The sequence below is a fragment of the Rhinolophus hipposideros genome, assembly GCF_964194185.1.
Source record: "Rhinolophus hipposideros genome assembly, chromosome: 7".
NCBI lineage: Eukaryota > Metazoa > Chordata > Mammalia > Chiroptera > Rhinolophidae > Rhinolophus > Rhinolophus hipposideros.
Genome location: NC_138053.1, coordinates 46,101,146 through 46,127,623, shown reverse-complemented (window position 1 = coordinate 46,127,623; position 26,478 = coordinate 46,101,146). Strand labels below are relative to the sequence as shown.

Genomic DNA, 26,478 nt, shown 5'->3' with positions numbered 1-26,478 from the left:
ATAGGAATAGAACAATCATTTCATGATTAACAGTAGATCAAAGAAACTGCTAGTCAGTTAGGTAAGATCACTTGTAAAAAATAACACAAGAACACTTGCTTGAGAAACTTCTGAGGTTTTGACCTTAAGGAAGAGACTGAAAGAAATACTAGAGTGATAATAAGAATACAATATTGAAGTGATATTTGAATACATAAGAACCTAAAATATATTTTCAGGGTTTCATTTAGAATAATTTTATTTCCAGATGTTGTCTATTGAATAGGTTTTGGAAACACCAATTAGAATGAAATAAAATTCTCATTATTAGAGGTATATATATATATGGTTGTATATAAAATAAATCTTTAAAAATCTTAGCAAGAGATTGATAATGAAGGAAGGGCATTTAAATGACAGACATCGGTTCTATTCTGAAAAGCTACTTCTCAGAATTGATGTATCTTAGTTTAAAACACAACTAAAATGTATAAATTCAGAAGCCTCAAAATAATGATAAAAATTTACTTAATGTCAACAATTCAGAAACAAAGGCACTATATAGATTGTCTATAAAAATGTCAATCTTATTTTCAACAAAGACACTAAAAACCATAACCCAATGTACAATTGAACAGATGATATTCTGTTGAAGAGAAAACACTGAAAATAGTAATAATTCTGGAGCATTTTCTTGCATGATATTAAAAATGAAGAAAATTATAAGTAAAGATGTCAATTTATCTTGCCTTACAGATTCTTAATATGGTTTTACACAACAAAAAATAGACATGTACTGGAAGAACTAGTCCTTGAATAGACAGAAAATCTATCACCAACAGAATGAATATATTTCAGCATGCAAGTGACTTTAAGAAGAGAGTTGAAGAGCCATCTTAAAAAAGTGATGGATGAAGATTTGCATTGAAGAATACACCCTGATTCATGTAAAAATATTTGTTTTTTATCGTTCTAAAGAAATTTGCCATTGGTAATCTCTGCATGTAGATATTTCTAGAGTCTACCAGCCTGTCTGAGTTACTTATAGGGTTTAAAATATTTTGTCATAATCCACATGGCATTGTGATTCAAAAATAATATTAGCTAAACCCACTTAATCTGAGGTATGACTGGAATATTTCCAATTTAAAAAATATTATATAGCAACGAAGAACAAATTTAACATTACCATTCAATTCTAACAAATGGAAAGAAGTTTTTCCATGGTTTCTTGAAATTAAGACCTTAAAAACTTCATAAAGGCTATGCATTGTCACAGTTTAGTTCCTGTATTATAAAGACCAGATCTTTAATATGGGGTTTTAGATTTCTCTTTCAAATATTATTTTAAAATTTGAGAATTTATCAGTTGTATATGCTGTATTGGCCCATATCCATAAAATGAATTATATTTTGAACTATTCATTCATTCAACAAATATTTATTGAATGCCTACCACGTGTCAGGTGTTGTGACAGGTATTTAATTAGGGACTGCACAAACATTGAGAAAGTCAAAGAGACATATGTGGTCCCATCTCTGCTGGAGCAAACAATCTAGCACGAAAACACAATTTCTAGTATACTGTGGTCATGCTACAGTGAGAGGATTAGAGATGTATACAGTAGTATACAGAAGAGAACTCAGGCCGGATTTTGTGTGGGATGGAGCTGGTAGCAAAGCCTACGAGGTCATACAATTAAGTTTGTGAACTTGTTGCAATGATGTTGCTAAGCATTTTTGATATCAGAGGGATTATTCATTATGAATTTGTTCCAACTGGACAAACAGTTAACCAAGTATATTATTTGGAAGTGCTGAACCGGCTGTGTGAAAAAGTTAGACGACCTGAACTTTTTGTCAACAATTCATGGCTTTTGCATCACAACAATGCAGCAGCTCACACAGCACTGTCTGTGAGGGAGTTTTTAGCCAGTAAACAAACAACTGTATTGGAACACCCTCCCTACTCACCTGATGTGGCACCCAATGATGTCTTTCTTCACCTGAAGATGAAGAAAATACTGAAAGGAGACATTTTGATGATGTTCAGGACATCAAGTGTAATACGACGACAGCTCTGATGTCCATTTCAGAAAAAGAGTTCCAAAATTGCTTTGAAGGGTGGACTAGGCACCGGTCAGTGCATAGCTTCCCAAGGGGAGTACTTCGAAGGTGACCATAGTGATATTCAGCAATGAGGTATGTAGTACATTTTTAAGAATGAATTCACAAACTTAATTGTCCGACCTCTTAATTAAAATTCTAAGTTCTGGCGTACTTGGATGCAGGCAGAGGAAAGGGTATCCAAATTCTAGCTAAAGGATTTAACCAAAGGAAGGCTGGGGATGCTGTGAACAGAGGTGCTTTTCCATTCTTTTTTTCTAGGAAGAGGACATTTATGAAGAAATGGGAAGAGAATTATAGTGTTTGGGTTAAGAACGTGAAACAATTTAGAAGAGTCTGGTAAGAGATGAAATGGGACCAAATCATGCAAAAATCTTTAAGTTATATTAAAGAATCTGTACTTTATCCTGAGGCTGATAGAAAGCAATTGAATGGTTTTAAAAAGGGCGCAAGAGAATCATATTTGTATTTTGAACAAAAATCACACTGGTTCCAGTTTTTGGAAATAGATTTTTAGTAGAGTGAGACCGGAAACCGGAAAGCCGGTTAGCAGGCTTTTGCAAAAACCCATGTGAAAGAGGGTGCTAGCATAAATTATGGGAGTGGCAGTGGGGATGGTAAGAAGTGAAATGATTTTAGAGTAGCTGGATCCTTTTATCAGTCGTCGAAATAAACAATACTTCCTAAAGTATTAGTAATTTAGTGATTGTGTGGAGTTGGTGACAGTGAGGTTGTCAGGAAGATAACAGGAGAGTAAGTAAGGGTGGCCTGGAAGACTTTGGGAAGCACCAGATAGAAGGATGGAAGAAAACAAAGTATGGCATCATGCAAACCAAATAAAAAGAATGTCTTAAGAGTATGAACGGAGTGTTACTCGTGTGTCATCACTATTTATCATTTATCATAGGTGCATCATGAATAAACGTTTATTAACTGAATGGTTTAATTTAGTAAGCACTGCTACCTACAAGACAAAAACATCACACTGGGTGGTTCTGGGAGGAAAAATATATTTCAAAATAAAAATCTCATAGAATAGTAAAAGATGAAAGACCTACATAATTATCTTTAAAGTATGGTATCTAATGAAAGAGCTCAATAAAGCTTCAGATCAATAGAGATCTGGATAGGATATTAGGGGAAAGCAAAGAAAAAACTGAGTATTTCTCACTGCAAGAATAGGAAACGCAAGGCCGAGCGAAGCAAAGACTGAGAAGAAACTATTGGAAATTTCAGGTGACTTGGGGAGAAGTTGCCGATGTGGCAAATCTGGTTTGATAAGGTGTGACATTTCCTATTTTACTTATTTTCATGATTTCCAGAAATACAATGAATCACCACAATTTTGAAACTCACGAATAGAGTGCAAATGTCAGTAAGGATAGAACTCTTATCTTCCAAATAAAATGACCTCATTACGAAATTAAGCTGTCTTACTATTCTTGGTCACAGAGGACACTACCACATTTGTGCATGCTGAACTGTACTCCACAAATAAGTGCATTTTAAGAAGACTGTGTTTAAAAAGCACAGACTGTAACCTTACTTCATTTGCAAATGACAAACAGGCTCTGCGGTGTCTCTGCTTTCCTTCTATAAGCTAGCTCTCTTATGAGAAGGTAACCAAATTGCTCCATTGCTTAGCAACCACAGGGAAAGAGCAATAAGTCATGATTCATGATTCTATGGTAACAATCTGCAGGTCAGTGGCATGATTTCAAGGTGGTTTGGATTCCTGCTGTGACACTTTCAAACCCAATATTGACTCAAGCGTTAGAATAGATGAGAGTTAAAATGCAAATGCTCTCGTAATCAATCGAATTGACCTATGCATAGTGTGATCTGGTACAGTCTGCTGCATCAATCTGACAGTAGCATCTATAAATCAACATCGGAGTAAAAATAGCGCACAGACATGGCTTCATAAGGAATTCCTGTTTTTACCAATTTAGTTGAGCCAAAGAGGGAGGCACATTTAAATTAGTATAAAGGTAGACTCTGATACTCAAGTAACCAATAGGAAATCTTCTAAGGAAGAGGGGCAGTGGGTGATGAAATAGTTTTTTAAAATGTTACCTGTAACCATTGTGACTGGTCATTGTGGCCGGAGGTCCAGGCATTCACTTTGCCCTGCTTGTCCAGCCGAGCTTTCCTTGGCTCCCAAGTGAACATGTCCATATTGAGAGTTCTGAAGATGCTGGAGGCAGTGATCTGATAGTCTTGTATGTGTCCCGATTTCATCCCCAGAGGCTCAGAACAGCCTGAAAGAAAATGAGAAGGGCTCCATAAAAAAAATAATTTATCACTCTGGAACTTTTTTGTCTTCATTTTGGATAGGCAAGATAAGATGAAGCATAATACTATTGATTCCCCCCAAAGAGAGATCATCTACATTAAAAAAAAAAAAAAAAAAAAAAGACTATAATCAGAAACAAATCTGGAACAAAATCAAAAAACGAAATAGCCAATTCAGGCTATTTTGCCTGAATATATTTTGGGGAAAAAATGAAAACAAGACACACAATCCAAACTACTTTTCTGTGATAGATGATTTTGCAAAATAAAACAATGCTGAAATGCTCTCTCCTGTCTCATTACGGATAGCCTCATGACTGTTCTAGTTTTCAACAGTTTTATTGTCTCTTTAAAAATGGAACATTCGCTCACAAAGTATATTTGGTTTTCTTTTATTTCTTTCCATAATACTGCAAATGAAAATTCCTTCATTTTCACAAACTGCTCCAATGGTATGTTCTAAACTGGACAGTTTCATTTTTTTCAAGAAACGTCTGTTAATCTTTATCACTGATTCTTATAGCACCAACATGACTTCTTCTTGGAGGAATGAAGCTAATCTTTATTCAATGTATACTGCTATGTGTCAGCCATTGCAAAATGTAGGATTTACACTAATAGATAATAGAAGAAAATAAGCTAATTCTAGCAAAAGCCATTATTGGACAAGGGTTTTTATACATTCTTATATTTCGATCATACTCAGTAACTTCTAACACTGGATATTTTGGGAAAATTCTCAAATCTGCTACATATGTTTTCAGATTTGACATGGTGCAAAATTTGAGTTTGTCATTGAAAAATCATGTGTGTGTGTGTGTGTGTGTGTGTGTGTGTGTGTGTACATGATTTCCCAATTTTGAAGAAGTACAAGTATGACAGAATTCCATTCACAAGCCTGTGATATGAATATGATTTTGTTATCATATTTGCCAGTGGTTGAGCCTTCTATATGTAAAACTGTTACATTTTGGCCAAGGAACACACGCGTATGTTCGATCATGGAGAAAGCCAGATAAAAGAGGAGACTTTTCCAATCAATGCCATCTCCTCATACTCTACTGGTCCCCCACTTACTAGCTGTGTGGCCTTGTACCCATTATTTAACCACATTGTGCCTTAGTTTTCTCATCTGTAAAATGGTGGTAATAACAGACACTATCTTAAGGAACTGTTTCAAGTAATTAGTTAATAAATATAAAGTATTTAGATACAGTGCCGGCATATAGCTAGCATTCAGTAAATGTTAGCTATTTGTAGTATTTCCATTAAGCTTAATGTTAAGAACCCAAATCAGGTAAGTACTAAAGAATACTTTATGACTGGCTGCTGCTTCAACAACTAAGCCATTTTAAGTCAAGGTTTAAAGAGAAGTGGTTTAGAACCCTTTATTGATAAATAGTTCTGAACCACAATTAATTGCTTTCTATCTTCATCAGTCTAGATTTCTTCTTCCTTCTTGAGGCTTCTCCATTTCTGCCTTCACCTCCACCTGCTAGGAAATGCCTATCCTATAAAAACATGATAAAAACAGTCATGGAGGGTTAGCCAATTTGGTCTTACTACAAGTCTTACTGTGTTTCAGAGGTAGGAGACATATACTCAAAGTCCGATGATAAAAATAACTCTAAATCCCAAATATAAATTCTAGAGGAGAGAAATTTAATGACAAATGTCACAGATTGTAGAAAGTTCTAAAGTCTTGATAACATGCCATTTATCTTCAGGCAGTGATATGGTAACATACATTGTCTACATTATACGAGTAAATTTCTGACTTTTTCTTCTATTACTACCACCACGCCTGCAATCACCCCCCCCCCCCCGCTATTGGAATCTTTATAAAACTGTTCTTGGGTTGGAGAAGAGATACAAGGGGAAAAGAAGTAGTTGTTTTTCTCCTTCTGTGCTATAACAGTATTTTAAATATTGCATAGAAAAGGGATGTCTTTACTTTGACCATTTCTGCTTAGTCACAGAATTAATTTCATACCCACTCTACTATCGAATACTTATCATAGAGGAAGTGCTGAATAATTTATTCAAACAATGAATGAATGATTATTTCTCTAATGACAGTCATGATCCATTTCATTCTAAACATCTTAAGTTATAACTCTGTCAGAGAATTTAGGGGATTTTCTTTTTGGATTGTGGGAAATAGTTTGGTATATTATGTTACTGTTATTTCTAAGTGTTATAGCTAATCTCTTCCAATTTGCCTCACACCATAAATTTACCTTCTCATCTACATTTCATATGTATAAATTGATAAACTCTTTTACTAAAGTGGATAGCACCTGAACAAAATGAATTATAAACAATAAAATTGATCATTTTTATAGTGAGGTGACCCAGGTTTTAAAAGTATCCATAGAGAGATATTTTGTGTATGCAAGTTCAAAATCTGTTTCTGGGATTCGGAGATGGGTACAACTTCTTTTTGAGAACATAAAATCTGTTAAGTGTCAGGTGTAAACCGCTTGTCAAACTTGAAAGTAAAATATATTCACATCTTAGGGGTATAACAGCACCATGTATTAGAAGCTGACCCTCATGAATCAAATGACTGAAAAAATGGAGGAGCTGATGTTAAGCAACCAAAAACCATGGGGCTTGCAGCAAACCTCAACATATTGTGGCTTCTTCTTGATTGCTTTATGATGAATGACTTAGGGATGACACGGGTCTATGGTGATATAGTGACATGCAATACAAACACTGTACAGCAATAATTCTGCTGAGATTCAAAGGTAGTCAATAAGCTAGTTTGAATTACCAAAATAAGGAAAACATCCCTGTTAGGATAACTAATAGTACTAAAACCGTATGTTGGTTGCTTCATAAAAGATACCCATATATAATACAAAATGTGATTCTTAAAATAGATACATTCATCTAGCTAAATGTCTTTAATTCCTTTAACAGTAATGGGTTCCTTTAAAGTTTGATTGTTTTTTAATATTTTTATGTGCTTAAAAATCATTCCCTTTCTCAGCATCACAAACAAACTTAATAAGGGAAACAGACATAAAGCATACATTTTAACCGGTATGCAACCTCTTGAAACAAATAAAAAGCTCTCAGTTCTTTTCTGCAGGGATGTGTCCTCTTATTCTTACGTACATAGTGTTACTGTAAATTTGATAAAAGTTTTTCATATTTAGAGACTATGCTAAAAGGTGGGGCACACATGAATTTTTAGTTTTCTTTAAAACACAGTTGTTTGTGATGAGGGTAAAAGGGATCAAATATATGGTGATGGAAAGAGAAGTGACTCTGGATGGTGAAAACACAATGTGACATAGAGATGATGTATGACGAAATTGTATACCTGAAACCTGTGTGACTTTACTAACAATTGTCACCTGAATAAACTTTAATTAAAAAAAAACAAAAACAAAAAAAAAAACACCACACAGTTGTTTGAACAAAATAATTTCAGGCCACGTGGCAAAGATAATTTGTAAATGTTGACTGTAGAATATAAGAACAACCAACAAAAATGTAACACAGTGAAAATGCCTACACAGGATTTTCTGTTTAGTTCAGAATCTAGCTATAGTGAAATGGGATCACTGTGAGATCACACAGTAAGCCTTTAACTTTATATCTAATACTGATGACCCCGGAAGACAAGGATTATTTAACTCTGAGCCCTTTGATAGATCATCTTTGCATTGGAGAAACCGCTGTTTGTACAATAAGCAGGCTGCTAGAAAATAATGACCCAAGAATGAATTTAGAGTAGTAATCTTGGTATTGAAGTATTGTCTCCCTGGGAGGAATAATAAATTAACATGTTTCATAACCCCTGCCCCCAAATAAACAAGATCTTATGATAGATGGACAAAGATAAAGCCTACTCTTCTATGCCATATAACCTAAATGTAACTGCAATTTATGCAATTTACTAAAAACAACGAGATATTTAAATTTGACAAGTTTCCAATGAGAATTTGTTGTATTTTCATTGACCACTGCCCTTTCTATATTAGTTCTGTTCCGTAGAATGTTTTAGAACTTGTTTATCCAACACACACACACACACACACACAGAGTTTCTCATTTAACCATACCCTAAGTATTGCGTAGCAAAAATAAATACCTTTGGGTGTTGAAAAATTCTTAGCAGGAGACTACATACAAATTTGCTTTTTTTAAAAAAAGATAATAATGGATAAACAATATGAAACTCACCTGATAGTTCACATCCAAGAAGTTCCATTCTCAAAGTGCAGTGTCTTCGACAAACTTGGGGATAGAGTCTCACATACTGAGCTTTTATGGGGGGTGTGAAAGAGTTAGCATAGGGTGTGTTGTTATCGACATTTCCACGGAAAACCTATGTAAAGAGAAAATATAGAGTTTAAAATTATTGAGACAGCTTCTTCAACTATTTTGAAATGTTAATCCTTTAGCCTATCCAACATATTTTCTAGATTGGATTAAGTAATTTGGGGCCTGGAGCATTTAGGAAGCACCCTGTGATCAGCAGTGAATATAAAACCTATAGATAAAAATGCTAATTAAGCTATAAAGCACTGTGTCCTGTGGTATAATCTATACTCTGTTATGATGGTCTTGTCAATTTTAAGGCCAGTCCTTCCGAGCCAGGGGAATGCTTCTTTCTTTCTCTCTCTCCCTTCCTCCCTCCCTTCCATTCTTCCTTCCTTCTTTTTTTTTTCCCTGAGAAATGGTCACCTTAAACCTTTTAACTTAATCTGGGCCTGTCCATTTTGCTACTTAGTATTTATAGGTTCTTTGTTTGTTTGTTTTTTTTTTTTTTTTTTGGAACCAGTTTTAACTAGTGCTTCCTGATCACTCAGTCTCTCTAATACTATGATCACACTTTTGATGCTTTAGGGTCTGATTCCTCAGGATTATTTCCTTATTAATCAATCCCAGATCATTGGATAAGAGACTAGTAATTCTTTACCATTATACCTCTAGTGAAAAACTATGATTCCCTCTGAACATTAAGTGCTAAAATATGTTAATTTTAATTCCTTTAAATCTCATTCTTATTTTACCTTTTATATAACCTGGTAATCAGAAAAGTTTATTTAAATACATTGAAATGAGTAACTTAAAAAATCATTAATAAAATTTATTATAGTTTATTCTAATGACTTGCTTTTAAATGGGATGAGCTGCAATCCCGATATTTCTTTAAATTAAAAGTTTTAAGAAAAAAATTAATAAAAACTGGGACTATATAAAATGGCAGGGGGCATAAATATTATATCGATTTCCTCTAAAATATTTTATTCTGCCAAATAACAAAATTTTCTTCCAATATCAAAAAAATGATAATATTTTTCTTTAAAAATAATAGTTTTGATGCATAGTTATTTGACTAAGGACGGTCTATTCTGTCAAAACAATAAAATGAAATCGAAAACTAGCTATTTTTAAAATAAAATTTAATTATCATACACAGGACTATGCTAACCTTGTGATAAAGTGTTCATAGGATCACCAATTAAAATCTGAGAACATCTTAAGCTGTAGCCACTGTACATTTACAACTTGGAAAAAACTCCTTCCTCCTTTCCCCCCGACTAGTCAACTTTAAGAAATCATAAATTAATTTTCAATCACAGAAAACTTCTGCTGAAGTTAGTCATCTGGTAATCAATCATCATTAATGGGATTTTACTTTTAAATTAAATAGGTTAAATATGTTAAGTCAGTCTTACCACGTCTTCATTGGTGCCCTTCACTTTATACATTGCCCAGGTCTTTCCATCATTACTATAGGCAATTTTGTAGGATTTAATATACTCTGGGCTTCCAATCCTCTTGGCTCCTTGGGTAATCACACCAGTAACTCTCATTTTTCTTTGTAAATTTATCTGAGGAGACAAGAGAATGGTAATTCATTGCTTTCAGTATAATAGTATTGACAATATCCATTTTGGGAATGGAACATTTTTATTTATCAGTATAGAATTTAAATACAAAAAGATAATGATTTTTGTATGTTTTTCAGATGAATATTAAATATGTATCAAGTCTAGGTTCAAAATCTTTCTCTAAAGAAAATATTTTTTTTAATTTAAACAATATTTTTGAACAAACTTTTCAAAAGGGAAATGTGCCTCAAAAAAATAAGCAAAGAAAACATTGGCTGGTTATGATATGGAGTAAACCGAAAAACAAGAATATCACCTTGTCAAAATGACATTATGATGAAACTTGAATGTCAGCATAATTATTAATGTGCCTCAACTGCTTTAGGCTTCAACATATTTCCACTTAAGTTAAAACATCAAAATCTCGCTGAGATCTTTCAGTAAGAGAAAAAGTAAAGGCAATTATAATGACAAATAAAACAACAGAAATATCTTCAGTTTCTGGACTTTTATACTGTAGTCTGTGCCACTATGAGTTATGGAGAGTTTTTCAAGAAGTTGCTTTTCCTTTCATTTCACCACATGCAGTCTTTTTAACTGGTATTTTCTCTTCACATTTTCTCCCCATTCCAAATCATCCTACAATAATTTTCTGCAGGAGTAACAGTCATTCAATGAAAATTTTAAGATTCTTTTCATATTTAAATAGGGAGCTCCTTTTGATACTTAACATATCATAACTAAATGCTCTAATGTAAGAAAAATATTTTATTCATAGATTGCAAACAATAAAAATTGTTCCATTCAATTTAAAATGGCTTTATGATGTTCACAAAATCTTAAAATTAGCAGAAAGATACTCTTTCAATGTTCTTGACAAATTTCTATAAAGCTCCCCTCTTCACCAATTAAAAATCAGAAAATTTAATATTAATATTATTAATATTAATATTGCCCCTCAACAATCACTGTTAGAATTAAAAATAATCTCAGATATGGAAATGATTTTCTATTCGTGGCACTAGTTATAAAAATATATTAAACTAAAAATTTATTTATGATGAAAAGCAAAATAAAGTCAAAATACAAATGACAAACTGTGATTGAATTTTTCCAAATTGTATCATAGCAAAGAATTGATTAATCAAAGAAATTCGATCTTACATATTAATAGGTAAAACAAAGCAACCCAATAAAAAATAAAAGGGCAAAGGATTTCATTAGTTAACATCAAAGGAACTACATATGGATCTTAAACATATGAAAAAACATTCAATCTTACTCATAATACATATTAAATTAAATCTACCCCAAGATACTATAATTCACCTTTCACATCAGGTAAAAGCAAAAATAAATAAATAAATAAATAAATAAATAAATAAATAAATAAATAAATAAATAAAATTTAAAAAAATAATAATTACACAATATTAGCAAAGTGTAAAGAAATAGGCACGCTTGTACATTCCTGGTGGGAGTATAAATGACAACTTTTGTGAATGAAAATTTAGTGACATGAAATAAAATGAGAAATGTGCATTTTCTTAAACCTAGGAATTTTATTCTAGAAATACAGCTCACAAGTATAATCATACAGAGGCAAATTGATGTAGGTACAAAGTTGTTCCCCACTGCGCTATCCATAATAGAACACAATTTCAAAAAATGTAAAATGTCTATCAGTAGGGGTCTAAGTCATTTCATTATGGAAAAGTCCAGAAAATAAAATACTATTCAGTTGTTAAACACAAGAACAAGAATGAGGGAGGGGGCAAAAGGGTGGGAGGAGAAGGAAAAGGAAAAGGAAAGGGAGTGAAAGAGAGCGATCTTAGCGTAAAATTTAAAAAAATCACTGCTTGTCAAGTTTTGGTTAGGTATCAAAGAACTGGTTCTACAATTATCTGGAAATTATGTGGAAAGGGCACAAAGATTTTAGCAACAGAACTGTGTGTGTTGTATACTTCTGCTTATACTACTGTAAAGGGCAAATAATATACGTACATATTTTCTTGTATATGATTATAATATCTCTAAAAACAAAAACAAAACAAAAACCTGTTAACGATGGTTTCTTCAACAGGAGGTAAACAGTTGGGGAGAGAAGTGGAAAGAAGAATTTTGAAAAATACTCTTTTGGGTCTTTTGAAATTTGAAATATGTAGATGTCTTACCTGTCCTATATTTAAAATATAAATAAAATTAAAGTAAAAATATTGATAATAAGAAGTTATCTAGAATAGGAAAAGTAATGACAAAATATCTAGAAATTAACCTAATAAGCAATTCATATGACCTTATAAGAATATTTTTAACTAAAAGATATAACAGAAGACCAGCATAATTTTAGTAAAAAAGAAGCATAATCAATTCGTTGCATCAATTTGGTTTGCAAATTTTGTGTGGTTTTCATCAAAATCCAGGATACTATTTTATGCCATGATAAATTTTTTCTAAAAATCTGTAGTTTTTATTTTAAATTATACATTGAAAAAAAACAAACTTTCATTAATAAATAGCTAAAGGTATCCTCCTGGAAAAGATGTAAACAATGGGGGGTGTTTTGCCATATGCTAAGATTTTATAAGACCATTTTAATGAAAAATAATGTGGAACTAGCACAGAGACCAATAAATATCCATGTGGAATTGAAAGGAAAATCCAGGAAGAGGCCCTGGATATATAGTAACACTTGAGATTACAATGCAGTAGGGATAGGGAAGATTATTTAGTAAATGGTATTGGGAAAATTGATTCTCTAGAGAAATGAAGATGGACTGGAACGTACTAAAAACCAAACATGAAAAGTAACACTACCTAATAGAAGAAAATGTAGAAACATATTTTCATGACCTCAGAGTTCAAGTTCTTTTAAGAAGATCAGAAAAGCACAAATAGGAAGCAAAAACTGAATTAGCTCACCCTGCCACCCGCCTACAAAAAATAAAGCTTTCTGTTTAACCAAGTACATCACAAGGAAATTTAACAGAAAGGTGACAACCTGGGAGAATAGATGTTTTACATGTGCTTGGTTTTATAACATTATGCATTGGTCATTTGGAAAATATAGTCTCAAAGAGCTATGCAGACTCTCTAAATGATGATACATTTTATTATATAATATCAAAAAGTCATTTTCATCAACATCACCATCAATTTCATCACAAAGAAAATCTTTAAGTTTTGGAAGCTGTCAAGTTCACACTGGCAGTTACCTTAATGTGGCAGTACTGCTTTATTCCTTTTCAAGAAAATATCTGCCAAGTATCCAATACGAATAGTCACAGTTTGTCAGTTGTTCTTTGAAGAAAACATTGTGTTCAAAAAGGACTTGTATGAATGGCCACACAATTGTAACTCACACAATCTCCCACATGCTTTTTCTTGAAGTAATTACCATACTTTAGTACTTTCAAAAGAAGCGCTTTATGTGTAGTTTCCACTTCATCATACAGAATATTAAAGCTATAGCAAAGATTGGCATTTAATAAAAGTAATCATTAGTGCTTCATCAAGGATATTCTTAAATGAGCTGGATTTTTTTTCTTTCGGTACTACATGTGCATGATGGAGACGGATATCATGACTACTACTGCAGTTTAGTGCTATTGTCTTGCTTTGTGCTGAGCACCAGCAGTTTTACTCACTATTGTTTTGTGGCATCAGTGCAAATATTGACAGACTGAAAATGGCAAAGAAAGTCTTCATACTATTATGGAGTAATGTTGACCTGTGAACCTCCTGAATAAGGATATGTAAACTGCAGTTTCAGTTGAGAACTGCTGATCTGAAATGTGCAGGTTTGTTTGTTTGTTTGTTTGTTTGCTTGTTTGTTTTTACACACACACAAACACACATACACACACACATATCTACAGAGATGAAAAAGCCAATAGAAAACAGAGTGGAAGATATCAAAAGGCAATTCAGAAGAAAGGAAAGACCAAAGCCTAAACTTTCACTATTAATTAAATCAATGCAAATTAAATAAAAAATAGCAAATCACAGCCAATAGAATGGGAGATATATATATATATATATATATATATATATATATATATATATATATATATATATATACAATATCAAGTATTGGTGAAGTATTTCTCTGCTGATGGTGGGAGTATAAACTCGCATAATTAATTCAATCTATTAATTGTTCACAAAAGAAGCCACCTATTCCTGAATATTTTCTCCTGAAAAACGTTTTTCAGGAGAAATTAACACATACAAAGTTATTGTAGAATTTTTTTATGCTATTAAAAGAAGAGCACCTTAAGTGAATATCCCTACAGGAACAGAGATTTTAAAATATAAAATGTATATGTGTATGTATGTATGTCTGTGTGTGCTCTTGCATACATACATATAAGCATACTTTCTAAGAGTCGAAGTGATGAACTGGATTTATACATGGCTATCTGAAAAAATATTAATGTGTGAAAAAGAACACATTGAAGTATATAGAATGCCATTTATGTAAATTTAAAAACACACATGTACAACTAAAATATCATGCATTTTCCAGTCACTTGTCTAAATCAACATGGGGAAAGTAAAATGAAGTTTACACATTAACTCTAGTAGGTTGGGTGTCTTTATAAGGAAAGAGAAATGGGAAAGAAGGTAGGAATGAGTAATAATGTCATGAAATAAGGAGGTTCATCCTCAAATCAGTGTTGGAAAATGATATCCTAAGCGAGGGAAGGGGTCATTTGTTCCTCCCATTTATTCTTCTATTCTCCAGGAAAATGACTTAAGTATGGCTATCTAATGTAGTAGTACTGTTACATACAAAAGTACTTTCTGAGATTGATTCCGTAGTATAAAATACAGTGCATAAGCATTTCAAACATACTTATATAATAACACATTTAAAATTATTTATGGTTGTAATTTAGGCAAAAGCTAGTACTAAATAAGCAATTAACTTTAAGAGTAGCTCTATGAATAGCTAATTCTTTTTCTCTACCTTAAGCTTATTGCCAGAAGTTGTGATATGCTTAAGTAATGCATTCAAGGATGGATCTGACTGACAGATGGTATCACTATATTAAAAAAACAATCCAAACGTAAAATGAAAATAAACACAGTTTGCAAAAGAAACTATTTTCTTATTTTACTAAATTGAAAAATAAGCACTCAGTTTTTTAAATTTTGTAATACTTGGAAAGTGGAAGAGGAATAATTTCTTTTTGAAGAAACTCTAGGAAGCATTTGCCAATTGAAAATTGTGAAAATATACACTGAGGCACATTAAAAAAAATTAAGAGTTTATTTGAACAAAGATCAATTCAGATGGGACAGTGACAAATTGAGTATTTAGCAGTGCTCTACTAACAGGAGCTAGGGGAGAGACTTTTATAGAGAAGATGTGGAAACAAAGCAAGGGAATTGTTTGATGGGCTATAGCTTAAATGCTTATAGTGTATGGGAAAGCCCAGGCGGCTGTTTGTGATTGGCTGTCCTTAGGTGTCGATTTTGTATTCCTAAGGCAGTTACAGGCTTAAGTTGTGGTTTGCTTATGTAAGTTGCAAAGGCATTGAAACCAACTCAGTCTAATGGTATCCCTGTTTAATTAACTTAACAAGATCAATTAGTAAGAAAAATAAATGTCTGATTCATAACTTATTTTTAGGGAAATCATGTTAAAGCACAAACACTTAGTGGTTATTTACTTTATGATTATTGAGGAACACCCACAAGCAGTAGTTTGTGATTTCCTATACCAAAAACACAGATTTGATGATTAGATAGCATATTGCATTACAGTACTATATAAATATGCAGTACTTAAATAGTAATGATAATCCATAGCAATCATGTATACTAATGCTTTCAGAATTTGCATAAAACACGGGCAATTTGTTTTAACTGACTACTAAGTACTAGAGAATAGATTATTGATGTAATAATTTTTTTTAATGATGAGGGCAATGGATTATTATAAATAATAAAAGTGTCATATAAAAGATTAGATAATAAGAATCTGCTAGACAATATGAGACTGATATCATTAGAATTGCTAAAAATATAACTTGAAGAATTTGCTATTACTGTATATTAAATATTCACACATTAATGCTTAAACTAAAAGCACATTTCTTAAGGAAATAATGACAAAGGTACAACCACTTTTCAATTTCAGGAAATGAGTATATCACTTGAACATCAGAGCTGTCCTTCCATTGAATTAAAAACATTATTTTTCATATGACTGTTATACAGAAAATGTGTAATTGGAGAAAAGTAGAGCACCTAAAAATTGTAAGTTGTCATTATTCATGATACTTTCATGAATAACAGAGATTTTATTTTAGGTAATAATATCCTATCTCTGGTGGTGATACAAAAAACATGCATTCAATTAGCTTTTTTTCCTAACACCAAGAGTCTGGAAGTATGAGTACAGACATTATTTTTTTGAAATTTCCAGATAATTATTTTACATTAATAGTATTTAAACTTTTACATTTATAAATGAGATTCTTTTTCTATGCACAGTATTGTTCATATTCGACCTTATTTAAGTATGCTTTCACACATCACAGTGAAGACAATCCTCTAGAAGGGCTTTTGGTTGGAGCTGGCAATACAAATAAGCCTCAGGCAAAAAGAATAGGTAACCATGTGTTTTGTGTGATATGAGAAATAATCTGAGCCTCTAGGCGGTACTAAATATTTGGATTGTAAAAATGACACTTAAGGGGTTAAGGAAAAGACAGTAACATTATTACCAAAAGCTTCTATTTAAGGACTGTATGCCATCAAATTCAATAACCTAGAAGAAATGAACAAGTTCATATATATATATATATATATATATATATATATATAGCCTTCCTAGACTGAATCGTGAAGAACTGGAAAATCTAAATAGACTGACCAACAGTAAGAAAATAGAAACAATCATTGAAAACTTCCCCAAAAGAAAAGTCCAGGATCAGATGGCTTCACAAGTGAATTCTACCAAACATTCAAAGATGATTTAATACCTGTCCTTCCCAGAATCTTCCAAAAAATTGAAAAAAAAGAGGCAATATTTCCCAACTCATTTTATGAGGCCAAAACCTGGTAAGGATAACACACACACACACACACACACACACAAACTACAGACAAATATTTTTGATGAATACAGATGTAAAAATCCTAAACAAAATACTAGCAAATCACATACAACAATACATGAAAAAGATTACACATCATGATCAAGTGGAGTTTGTTCCAGGGGCACAAGGATTGTTCAACATATGCAAACCGATCAATGTGATACACCACATAAACAAAAGATAAAAACCATTCGATTATGCCAATAGATGTAGAAAAAGCATTTGACAAGATATAACATCCATTTATGATTAAAATACTTAACAAAATGGGTTCAGAAGGACAGTACCTCAACATAATAAAGGCGAATATGACAAACCCTCAGCTAATATACTTAATGGTAAAAAACTGAAAGCTTTTTCTTTATAATCAGGTATAGATCAAGGATACCCCCTGTCACCACTGTTATTCAATATAGTATTGGAAGTCCTAGCCAGAGCAATCAGGCAAGAGAAAGAAATAAAAGGCATTCAAATTGGAAATGAAGAAGTTAAATTGTCACTTTTTGCAATGACATGATGCTTTATATATAAAACCCTAAAGACACCACCAAAAACTATTAGAAACAATAAACAAATACAGTAACGTTGCAGGATACAAAATCAATGTGCAAAAATTCATTGCATTCCTATGTACTAACATGAAATTTCAGAAAAAGAAATTAAAAAACACTCCTTTTGCAATTGCAACAAAAAGAATAAAACACTCAGGAATAAACTTAACAAAGGATGTGAAGGACCTAAAACATTTTAAAAAGAAACTGAAGTAGACACAAAGAAATGGAAAGATATTCCGTGTTCATGGATTAGAAAAATCAACATAGTTAAAATGACCATATTACCCAAAGCAGTATACAGATTAATGCAATCCCCATCAAAACCCCAATGGCACATTTTATAGAAATAGAACAAAAAATCATCAAATTTTCTTGGGAGCACAAAAGACCCCAAACAGCCAGCCAAAGCAATCCTGGGTGGCGTGGGGTATCAATACTTGGAGGTATCACACTCCCTGACTTCAAGTTATACTAAAAAGTGACAATAATTAAAACAGCATGGAATTGGTAGAAAAAACTTACACACAAACCAATTAAATAGAATTGAGAATCCAGAAATAAACCCCCATATATATGAGTAGATGAGTTTTGACAAAGAAGATAGAGATATGCAATGGAGAAAAAGCCTCTTCAATAAATGATGCTGGGAAAATTGGGAAGCCACATGCAAAAGAATGAAACTAGACTGCTATCTGTCACAATATACCAGAATTAATTCAAAATGGATCAAAGACCTTAACATAAGACCTGAAACCATAAATTGCATAGAAGAAAGCATAGGTACTAAACTTAGGGACCTTGGGTTCAGAGCAGATTTTATGAATTTGACTTCAAAGGCCAGAGGAGTAAAAGCAAAAATAAATGAGTGGACCTATATCAAACTAAAAAGCTCTGCACAGCAAAAGAAACCAGCAACAAAACAAAGAAGTAACCAACTAAATGGGAGAAGACATTTGCAAACAATGCCTTCAATAAGGGGCTAATATCCAAAATATGTAACTCAACAATATATAACTCGTACAACTCAACGACAACAAAAAAACAAACAATCCAATTTAAAAAATGGACAGAGGATGTGAACAGACACTTCTCCTAAGAAGACATACAAATGGCCAATAGGTCAATGAAAAAAATGTTCAACTTCACTAGCTATTAGGGAAATGCAAATCAAAACCACAATGACATATCATGCCACGCCTGTTAGAATGGCAATCATCAACAAGACAAGTAATAACAAGTGTTGGAGAGGCTGTGAGGAAAAAGGAACCCTCATACACTGCTGATGAGAATGTAAATTGGTATAACCACTATGGAAAACATAGCAATCAGGCAAGAGAAACAGTATGGAAAACAGTATGGAGGTTCCTCAAAAAATTAAGAATAGAATTACCTTATGGAAAACAGTATGGAGGTTCCTCAAAAAATTAAGAATAGAATTACCTTATGACCCAGCCATCCCTTTTCTGGGTATCTACCCAAAAAATCTGAAAATATTTATCTGTAAAGATATATGTACATTGATGTTCATTGCAGGATTATTCAGTGGCCAAGACATGGAAACAAGCTAAGCATCCTTCGATAGATGATTGGATAAAGAAGATGTGGCATATACACAATGGAATACTACTCGGCCATGAGAAAAGATGAAATACTGCCATTTGCAGCAACATGGATGAATCTTGAGATTATCATCCTAAGTGAAATAAGTCAGGCAGAAAAAATCACGAACCATATGACTTCACTCATATGTGGGATATAAAACTGAAAGCAACAAACGAACAAGACCAAAAAAAAATTCATATACACAGACAACAGTTTAGTGGTTACCAGAGAGAGGATAAGGGAGGTAGAGGGAAGTAGAAGAGGGAAAAGGGGGTTAACTGTGTAGTTGTGGAAGGAGAACTGACTTAGGGTGGTGGACAATGTGACATAAAGATGATGTATTATAGAAATGTACACTTGACATCTATGTAATTTTACTAACCAATGTCAGCCCAATAAATGTAATAAATACAAATTACATGGAATGGAACTCCCCTGTTCTTTCACATTATCTAATTAAAATAAAGTATTTTACGAAACGCATCTTTAATGCATTTCATGTGAAGACCTGGGTGGTGGAAGCATCATGAATGTGCCCAAGGAGAAAGGCTTTTGAGGTGTTTCGGGATGAAAGGAGTATCTCGGACCAACAGCACATAGCTCATAGTTTTGATGACTGGTCCTAGTTGCGCTAATAGAATTTCTCTTAAGCAACCTCCACATCACCAACAACCTAATCAGTGAACACACTTCATTCCCACTGTTAAACACCCTGGCCGATCTACACATCCGGAACTATGAGCTATTCTCTGTCAGGACCATTCTCCTTGTTCTTTCCAAGGAAACTGTACACTAACCATGAGTCAGTTGTGTTTGTTCCCTAATCTGTCATTTTCAAGTTGTATTTGTTATTTTAGTCATGTAATTTAATTAAACATTATTGCTGAATGTGACTAGGAAAGGAGAGGGAATTTTTGCTCCTGAAAACATGAAAAAGCTTTAAAAAGTCTTGAAAAGGCAGCTTACTGAAAACAATCAATAACATTAGGGAAGATGATTAATATCTAAGATTCTATGCTTGAATAACTTCATTATGTATAAGCAAAGAAATAATAAATGGAGTATCAGTGATGTTTTATGGGTGTGGTTCATCCAAGAAATATGAAACAGAATTTAAATGCTTTTTGCCTTTTAATCAGTTTTTCCTTTTTTTTCTAACTACTTAACTCTGAAGCTCCAGAAAAAGAGGGCTTCTAAACTGTACTCCACTCTTCTGAATGCTGGTCAGGCTTTGACATGTTTCAGTTAACTGTCTTCTTTTTAAAAAGATAGGTGAAGAACACATGTAAATAAACATGTAAAAACTATAATGTCTCTATGACTCTTTGCACCTGGTAAAATTTCCAGAGTGAAACACCTCATTGACTTACCAGCATGCAACAAAAGGAGTATACCCTAATGGGTGTAATTGTTGGTTGTTCAAAAAGTCCTGGCCTGGCATAACAGATTTCTCTGAATTCCCCCCATTTCTGAAGGGCTTTCACTATATTGTACTCATCTCCCTTTTATTGGTACTTGCAATGGTTAGAGTTTCTTCACATATTCCAGCATTTGCAGTTTCACAATCAGGAATCAATTGAGCTGTGGGTATTTTGTATATAAAGTTAGATAGAAAAGTATATATTAAGAGTCTAGAACCCTCAAAAATAGGATGTTGTGGTCTGACGTATAGATTTTAATTCACATACTCTGAATTTTAGATTTCTCCTGTATTTTTCCTGGTTACTGCGTATGTCTAGGGAAAGAATTAAAGGAGTCATTGTTTGTAAAAAGCCTGGCCATGGGAATACGTTTAGTAAAAAGATGCAAGAAAGAAAGGAAGGAAGGAAGGAAGGAAGGAAGGAAGGAAGGAAGGAAGGAAGGAAGGAAGGAAGGAAGGAAGGAAGGAAGGAAGGAAGGAAGGAAGGAAAGAAAAGAAAGAAAGAAAGAAAGAAAGAAAGAAAGAAAGAAAGAAAGAAAGAAAGAAAGAAAGAAAGAAAGAAAGAAAGAAAGAAAGAAAGAAAGAAAGAAAGGTGGAAGGGGGTGAAGGAGGAACAGAGGGAAGGAGGGAGGGAGGGAAGGAGGGAGGGAGAGAGGAAGGAAAGAAAAAAGAAAGAAACCATGAACAGATAGAAGCTGGAGAAAAAATAAGAGGGATAAAAAGAGAAAATGAGGTCAGTGTATGAGTAGAAATGTTAACCCCAATAAAAATACATTAGAAATAATGAAAATAAGATCACTTTGCTACTGTACATTTTTCAAAGAAGCCTGAGGTGCTACCAAAAAGAAGAGAAAAAAAAATCTTGATGTACAAGCCCGGGGACAGTGGGTGTGCTATGAAGGGGAGAGGCTGTGGACTTCCTTATATTCATATGGGTGGCAATGTTGACAGGCTATAGGTCTTACTTAGGTGGATGTAAAGTGGGCAATAAAAAGGCAAATATCACAAGAATTATCACAAATCTGTTCTACCACAAAAAGAAATGAAAAAAAAAATAGAGAGATAGACACTGTTAAAAAATTTTAAGGAGTTTATCAATTAAAAACATTTTAAAGACAGATATCAGGAGAGACACATTACTTCTAATACTTGGCCCAGAAACGAGGGGAAGGAATTTTACATTAGGGTCAATTCAGTCGCTCTCCTCTTTTCAATGACCTCAGTGAGTGACTGCAAAGTGAGTGTGACTGAGGGCAGTGTTGAGTGCTTCAGAAAAGAAAAAGAAAAACAGGATATCTAATCACTTTAAGTAGTCTTAGCTAGAACAGAATTCCCTGATACTCATATCTCGACCAGCACAGTGAAGGGTCAGCTGGCAGAGGAAGAAGCATCCATCCCCTTGTGCTCTCTAATATCCCTTAATTCACTGTATTATTTGTATCATGCAAATCACAACAATATCCAAAGAATAGTTTCCAAGTTTTGCTGTGAAAACACTATACCTTTCCACTTATGAGGATGGATATCATTGGTAGTGACAGCAAGTGTCCTGAAATTTCAAATGCTGACATGGGATCAATTAAATATCAAGGCAGAAACAAAGGTCACATACTAAAAACTTAAAAGGTACCTTTTGGAAGCAGATCACTATGATGCTCTTCATTTTTATGCACTGAAGAAAAAAGAAGTCTGCAAAGCAAACATATGCTCTAGCGCTAAGGGTGGCACATTTTCTAGTATATTATTTTCTAGCATTGTGCAATATGAATGAATTAACCCAAAAGAGAAACAAGAGGGCTAAATTGAAGGAGCTGCACCCTCTGGGACACAGATACAGTGGTTATTACCAAGTAATAACTTAGCTTCCTATATTCTTTGTGTTCTTCTGGCTTTATTTTAATCTAAATAAGTACAATCTTACATCTGTATTCAAAAATCAAATTAAATATATTTTAGAAACTAAATTGGAATATATCAGCATATGCTTCAGAACAATAACAAAACAAACTTACATTTTATGGCTCCTTTTGAGAACTTAACTTCGTGATTCACAAATTTTGCATAAATGTACAAACTAAGCAGTGCTTGGTTACTTCTCGTTATTAAATTCTTACTCTAGACCTAAACGTAGCTGCTAAGAATATTATTAATTGGGCTAACCAGATTATATAATTTCAGACATGCTAAAAGTAAGTTTTTAATATGACTCCAAAATCAGATATACACTGGGGATATTCCATAGTCTCTTAAAATGCCACCTGATACAAAAGATTCATTTCAGTCTATAGTGAAGTCTCCCTAGAAGAAGCAAGTAATATACTTCAATCCTTCCACATACTTATACATTTCTATAGTAAAGACTGTAATTTGTATTGTATTGCTATGGGAATTATGCATACTACACTTAAATATCTACTTGTTTTTGAATAAATTATGGAAGGTAAAATACTCTAAGTTGGTTTAGCAGTTTGAATACCTTTAGGGGCAAAAAAAAAACCTAAAAATTGAAGTCAGAATTTTTCACAACAAACTACCATCTGGGACTACACTTGCTGTGTTTGGGACCTTGAAAAACAAAGAGAAGCAAGAGCCTGACATTGGGAGTCCTGTACTGTGAGTGGTTAGGGTGTGCAGACAGGCCCCATCTTTCTAGGTGCTGAGCAGGGAGAAGCATCACTAAGACTCCAAAGGGCCTGCTTTCACCAACCACTAGTAGAAGGAACAACAGAAGTGCTGTTTTCTCGGGCCAGGAGTAGTTCACTGTACTTAAGAGCAAGATGTTTGTCTTCTGAAAACCCAGGCTGGTCACTTGGTTGTGCCACTATACTTCCTAACATGGCCTTGGGCAAGTTTCTTAACCTTTGTAAGTCAGAATTTCTTTATCCACACGATTGTAATGAGATGCTATCTAACTCCGAGCATGGTCTGAGTATTAAAGGTGAGGCTGTCCCTTAGGTTCCTAGCATCTTTAAGGATTCAATGACTGTTTGATATCATTACCATTCCATCCAAGGAAGAGGAAAGTGTAATTGCTCATTTACAAAAGGTCACATGCCTGGATTGAATAGTCAGCCAGGCCCAGAGGAGAACAATCGAGACCGTCCAGGAGGAGAGGAATAATTATACTTGGGCATTATGAGGGGTCTGGTGAGACTGGACAAAAAAGTAATTCTTCTTTCGCTATGTCTATGCACCTGAAAGGCCTCTTTTATTTACTGCTATAATCTGAAAACATATCTACCCTTGAAGTCTCATTTTTAAATGTCTGTCTTTGCACTTACATATAACATTTAAAAATTATTATTATGACACTAATACATCCTGCCTTGGATCTAAGACTTAACATGATATTTGCAGACTCATATTAGGTATGACATGGTTCAGCTGTAAGTGATAAAAACCCAAATTAACAGTGGCTTAAAAAAAGAACTTGGCTTTTCTTTTGTATAAATGTGTGACTAGGCATAAAGGGCCACTATATCAGGGTCCCCAGCGCTTTCTATCTTGTTGTCACTCTATGTAACGCTAATCTCCTGGTCCAAGATGGCAGCATCTCAGTTCCTGGTGGGAGGACGGAGGAAGGAATGAAATGGGGAGAAGAGCATGTGGGTGCTGTCCCTTAAGGAAGGTTCCCAGAAACCACTATGTGCCACTTTTGCTTATATGCCTTTTGTGAGTCACATGGCTACCCCTAGTGGAATGGGAGTTTAGGAAATATAGCCTAAAAGACTATATTTTTATATAGAATATATAGAATCTTATACAGAATAAGACTATATCAGAGGTAAAACATGCTTAGGTAATAATCATCTTGCTGTGGAAGCAGGTGAAAAGGATGTTGGGAGACAGTTAAAAGTCTTGGCTACAACTCTCACATTTATTTTTTGACTGAGTGAGAATGTAAATTTGTTAATCACTTGCTATATAGCCAATATGTGACTAAATATCCATAATATAATCCTCACAACAATCCTAAGAGGCCACTCTATTTTTGTTGTCACTTTATATGTAAAGAAGTTGTATTTTAGAGTGGTTAAGTGGTTCAAGGTGACAGTGGCCAGTTGAATCCAGAACCACTGATCTTGATAGCCATGTTGCTTCATCACAGAACATAACTGCTTATGCAAATGTGTTTTACTTATATTAGATTTATAGGTACTGTGGCTTATTTACCTTCACATTATTTATTAATTCATTTAATAAATATTTGTTGAGCAAATAAAAACATTTTCAAGGTCCCGAGGATACCAAAATAATTATGACAGGATACCTGTTCTTATTTACTAAGAGTTTAGGAACAAGAAGCTATCAGAGCCTATATTAGGAGAATCACATCCAATCTGAATGTGGAGTGAAGCTAGGGAAGGCTTCCTTGAAAAAGTGGCATCTACAACAGTAGGTGGCACCTGGGAAATGCTCAGTGACTATACAAAATGAATGAATTAATTGATTAATTTCAGTGAAGTTGGAGGTCACTTTGGAAGATGTTTTTCTCTAAGCTTGGGGAAGCAGAGAGAGTAGACTTCAAAAAGTCCCATATGACAGGAAGTCACAGTATAAATTCTCCACTTTTCCCACAGCACATGGTTATGGGTTCAATTGTTCGTTGAATTAAATCTAACAGCTTTGCCCCTCTCAAATGTCCATACAGTGAAGTAGAAATGTTCCACATAAAATAATTTAAAATGTTTTTTTTGTTTTTTTGCTTTTTTTTTTTTTTACTTAAGTAAGCTCCACATGGGCACAGAAAACTTGTCTATTGCCCAAATAGCACTCTGCAGAGTAGCAGCTCAATAAATACTAGTTCATCTATGGCAGATTTGAAACTAAGGAAAACATTCTAAAAATATTAGATAATGTACTCTTCTTTCAACATTTATGTACATTTTCCAAATCTGGCATAATGCTCCTAAGAAAAGCAAAGCTAAGATCCATTGGCAATATTAAAATGTTTTATTTGTTTTTTTGTTCTTCAAGATAATCATATTTCAGTTTAAGAGCTCTTTGAAAGCTGCTGTTATATAAAAATACTGGCTTAAGGTTGGGCTCCTGCTAGGAAAACTGAGACAAAAAAAAAAAAAATCACATCTACTTCTGAAATTCAGCACTCTGTCTCTTAACAGTGCTAATGTAAGTAACACACGGAAAAGGCCTGAGTTTAACAACGTTTTTGTTTAATCTGAGAAATAAAAATATAGCCTATGTATCATGAACTCAGAGAAAAAATACTTCAGAGCTTCTGAAGTATTAAATATATAATAGAAGCAAGAAATGTGGAAGTCCATTTGTGGAAAGAAGGAGACATTTATCATGTTTTAAAGAACCAAAATTACAAGAAAATAATCCAATATGTACTAAATACACCAACGATAGGCTGAAATAGCTATTTTAATTAAATATATCAATTCTGGGGAAAGTAGCAGCAGTAGAAGCAATAACATTAAAAACAAATGCATAGAGAAAATGTAACCAATGTATGGTACAAAAATAAAATGTCCTGATAAAGGTGTTGATGTAGAGTGGACTTATTT

The 26,478-nt window shown here is 33.5% G+C and overlaps 1 protein-coding gene across 2 annotated transcripts in view; it reads right to left on the bottom strand.

The window, feature by feature from the left end:
* The window catches only part of EDIL3 (EGF like repeats and discoidin domains 3), a 386,556-nt gene that overhangs the window by 86,744 nt on the left and 273,334 nt on the right, over positions 1–26,478 (bottom strand). For both annotated transcript variants that reach the window (XM_081053539.1, XM_081053538.1), the window contains 3 exons: positions 10,104–10,259; positions 8,602–8,746; positions 4,183–4,367 (listed from right to left, as the gene is read on the bottom strand). In XM_081053539.1, the coding sequence (XP_080909665.1) occupies positions 4,183–4,367; positions 8,602–8,746; positions 10,104–10,259 (486 nt within the window). The remainder of the gene's footprint in view (positions 1–4,182; positions 4,368–8,601; positions 8,747–10,103; positions 10,260–26,478) is intronic.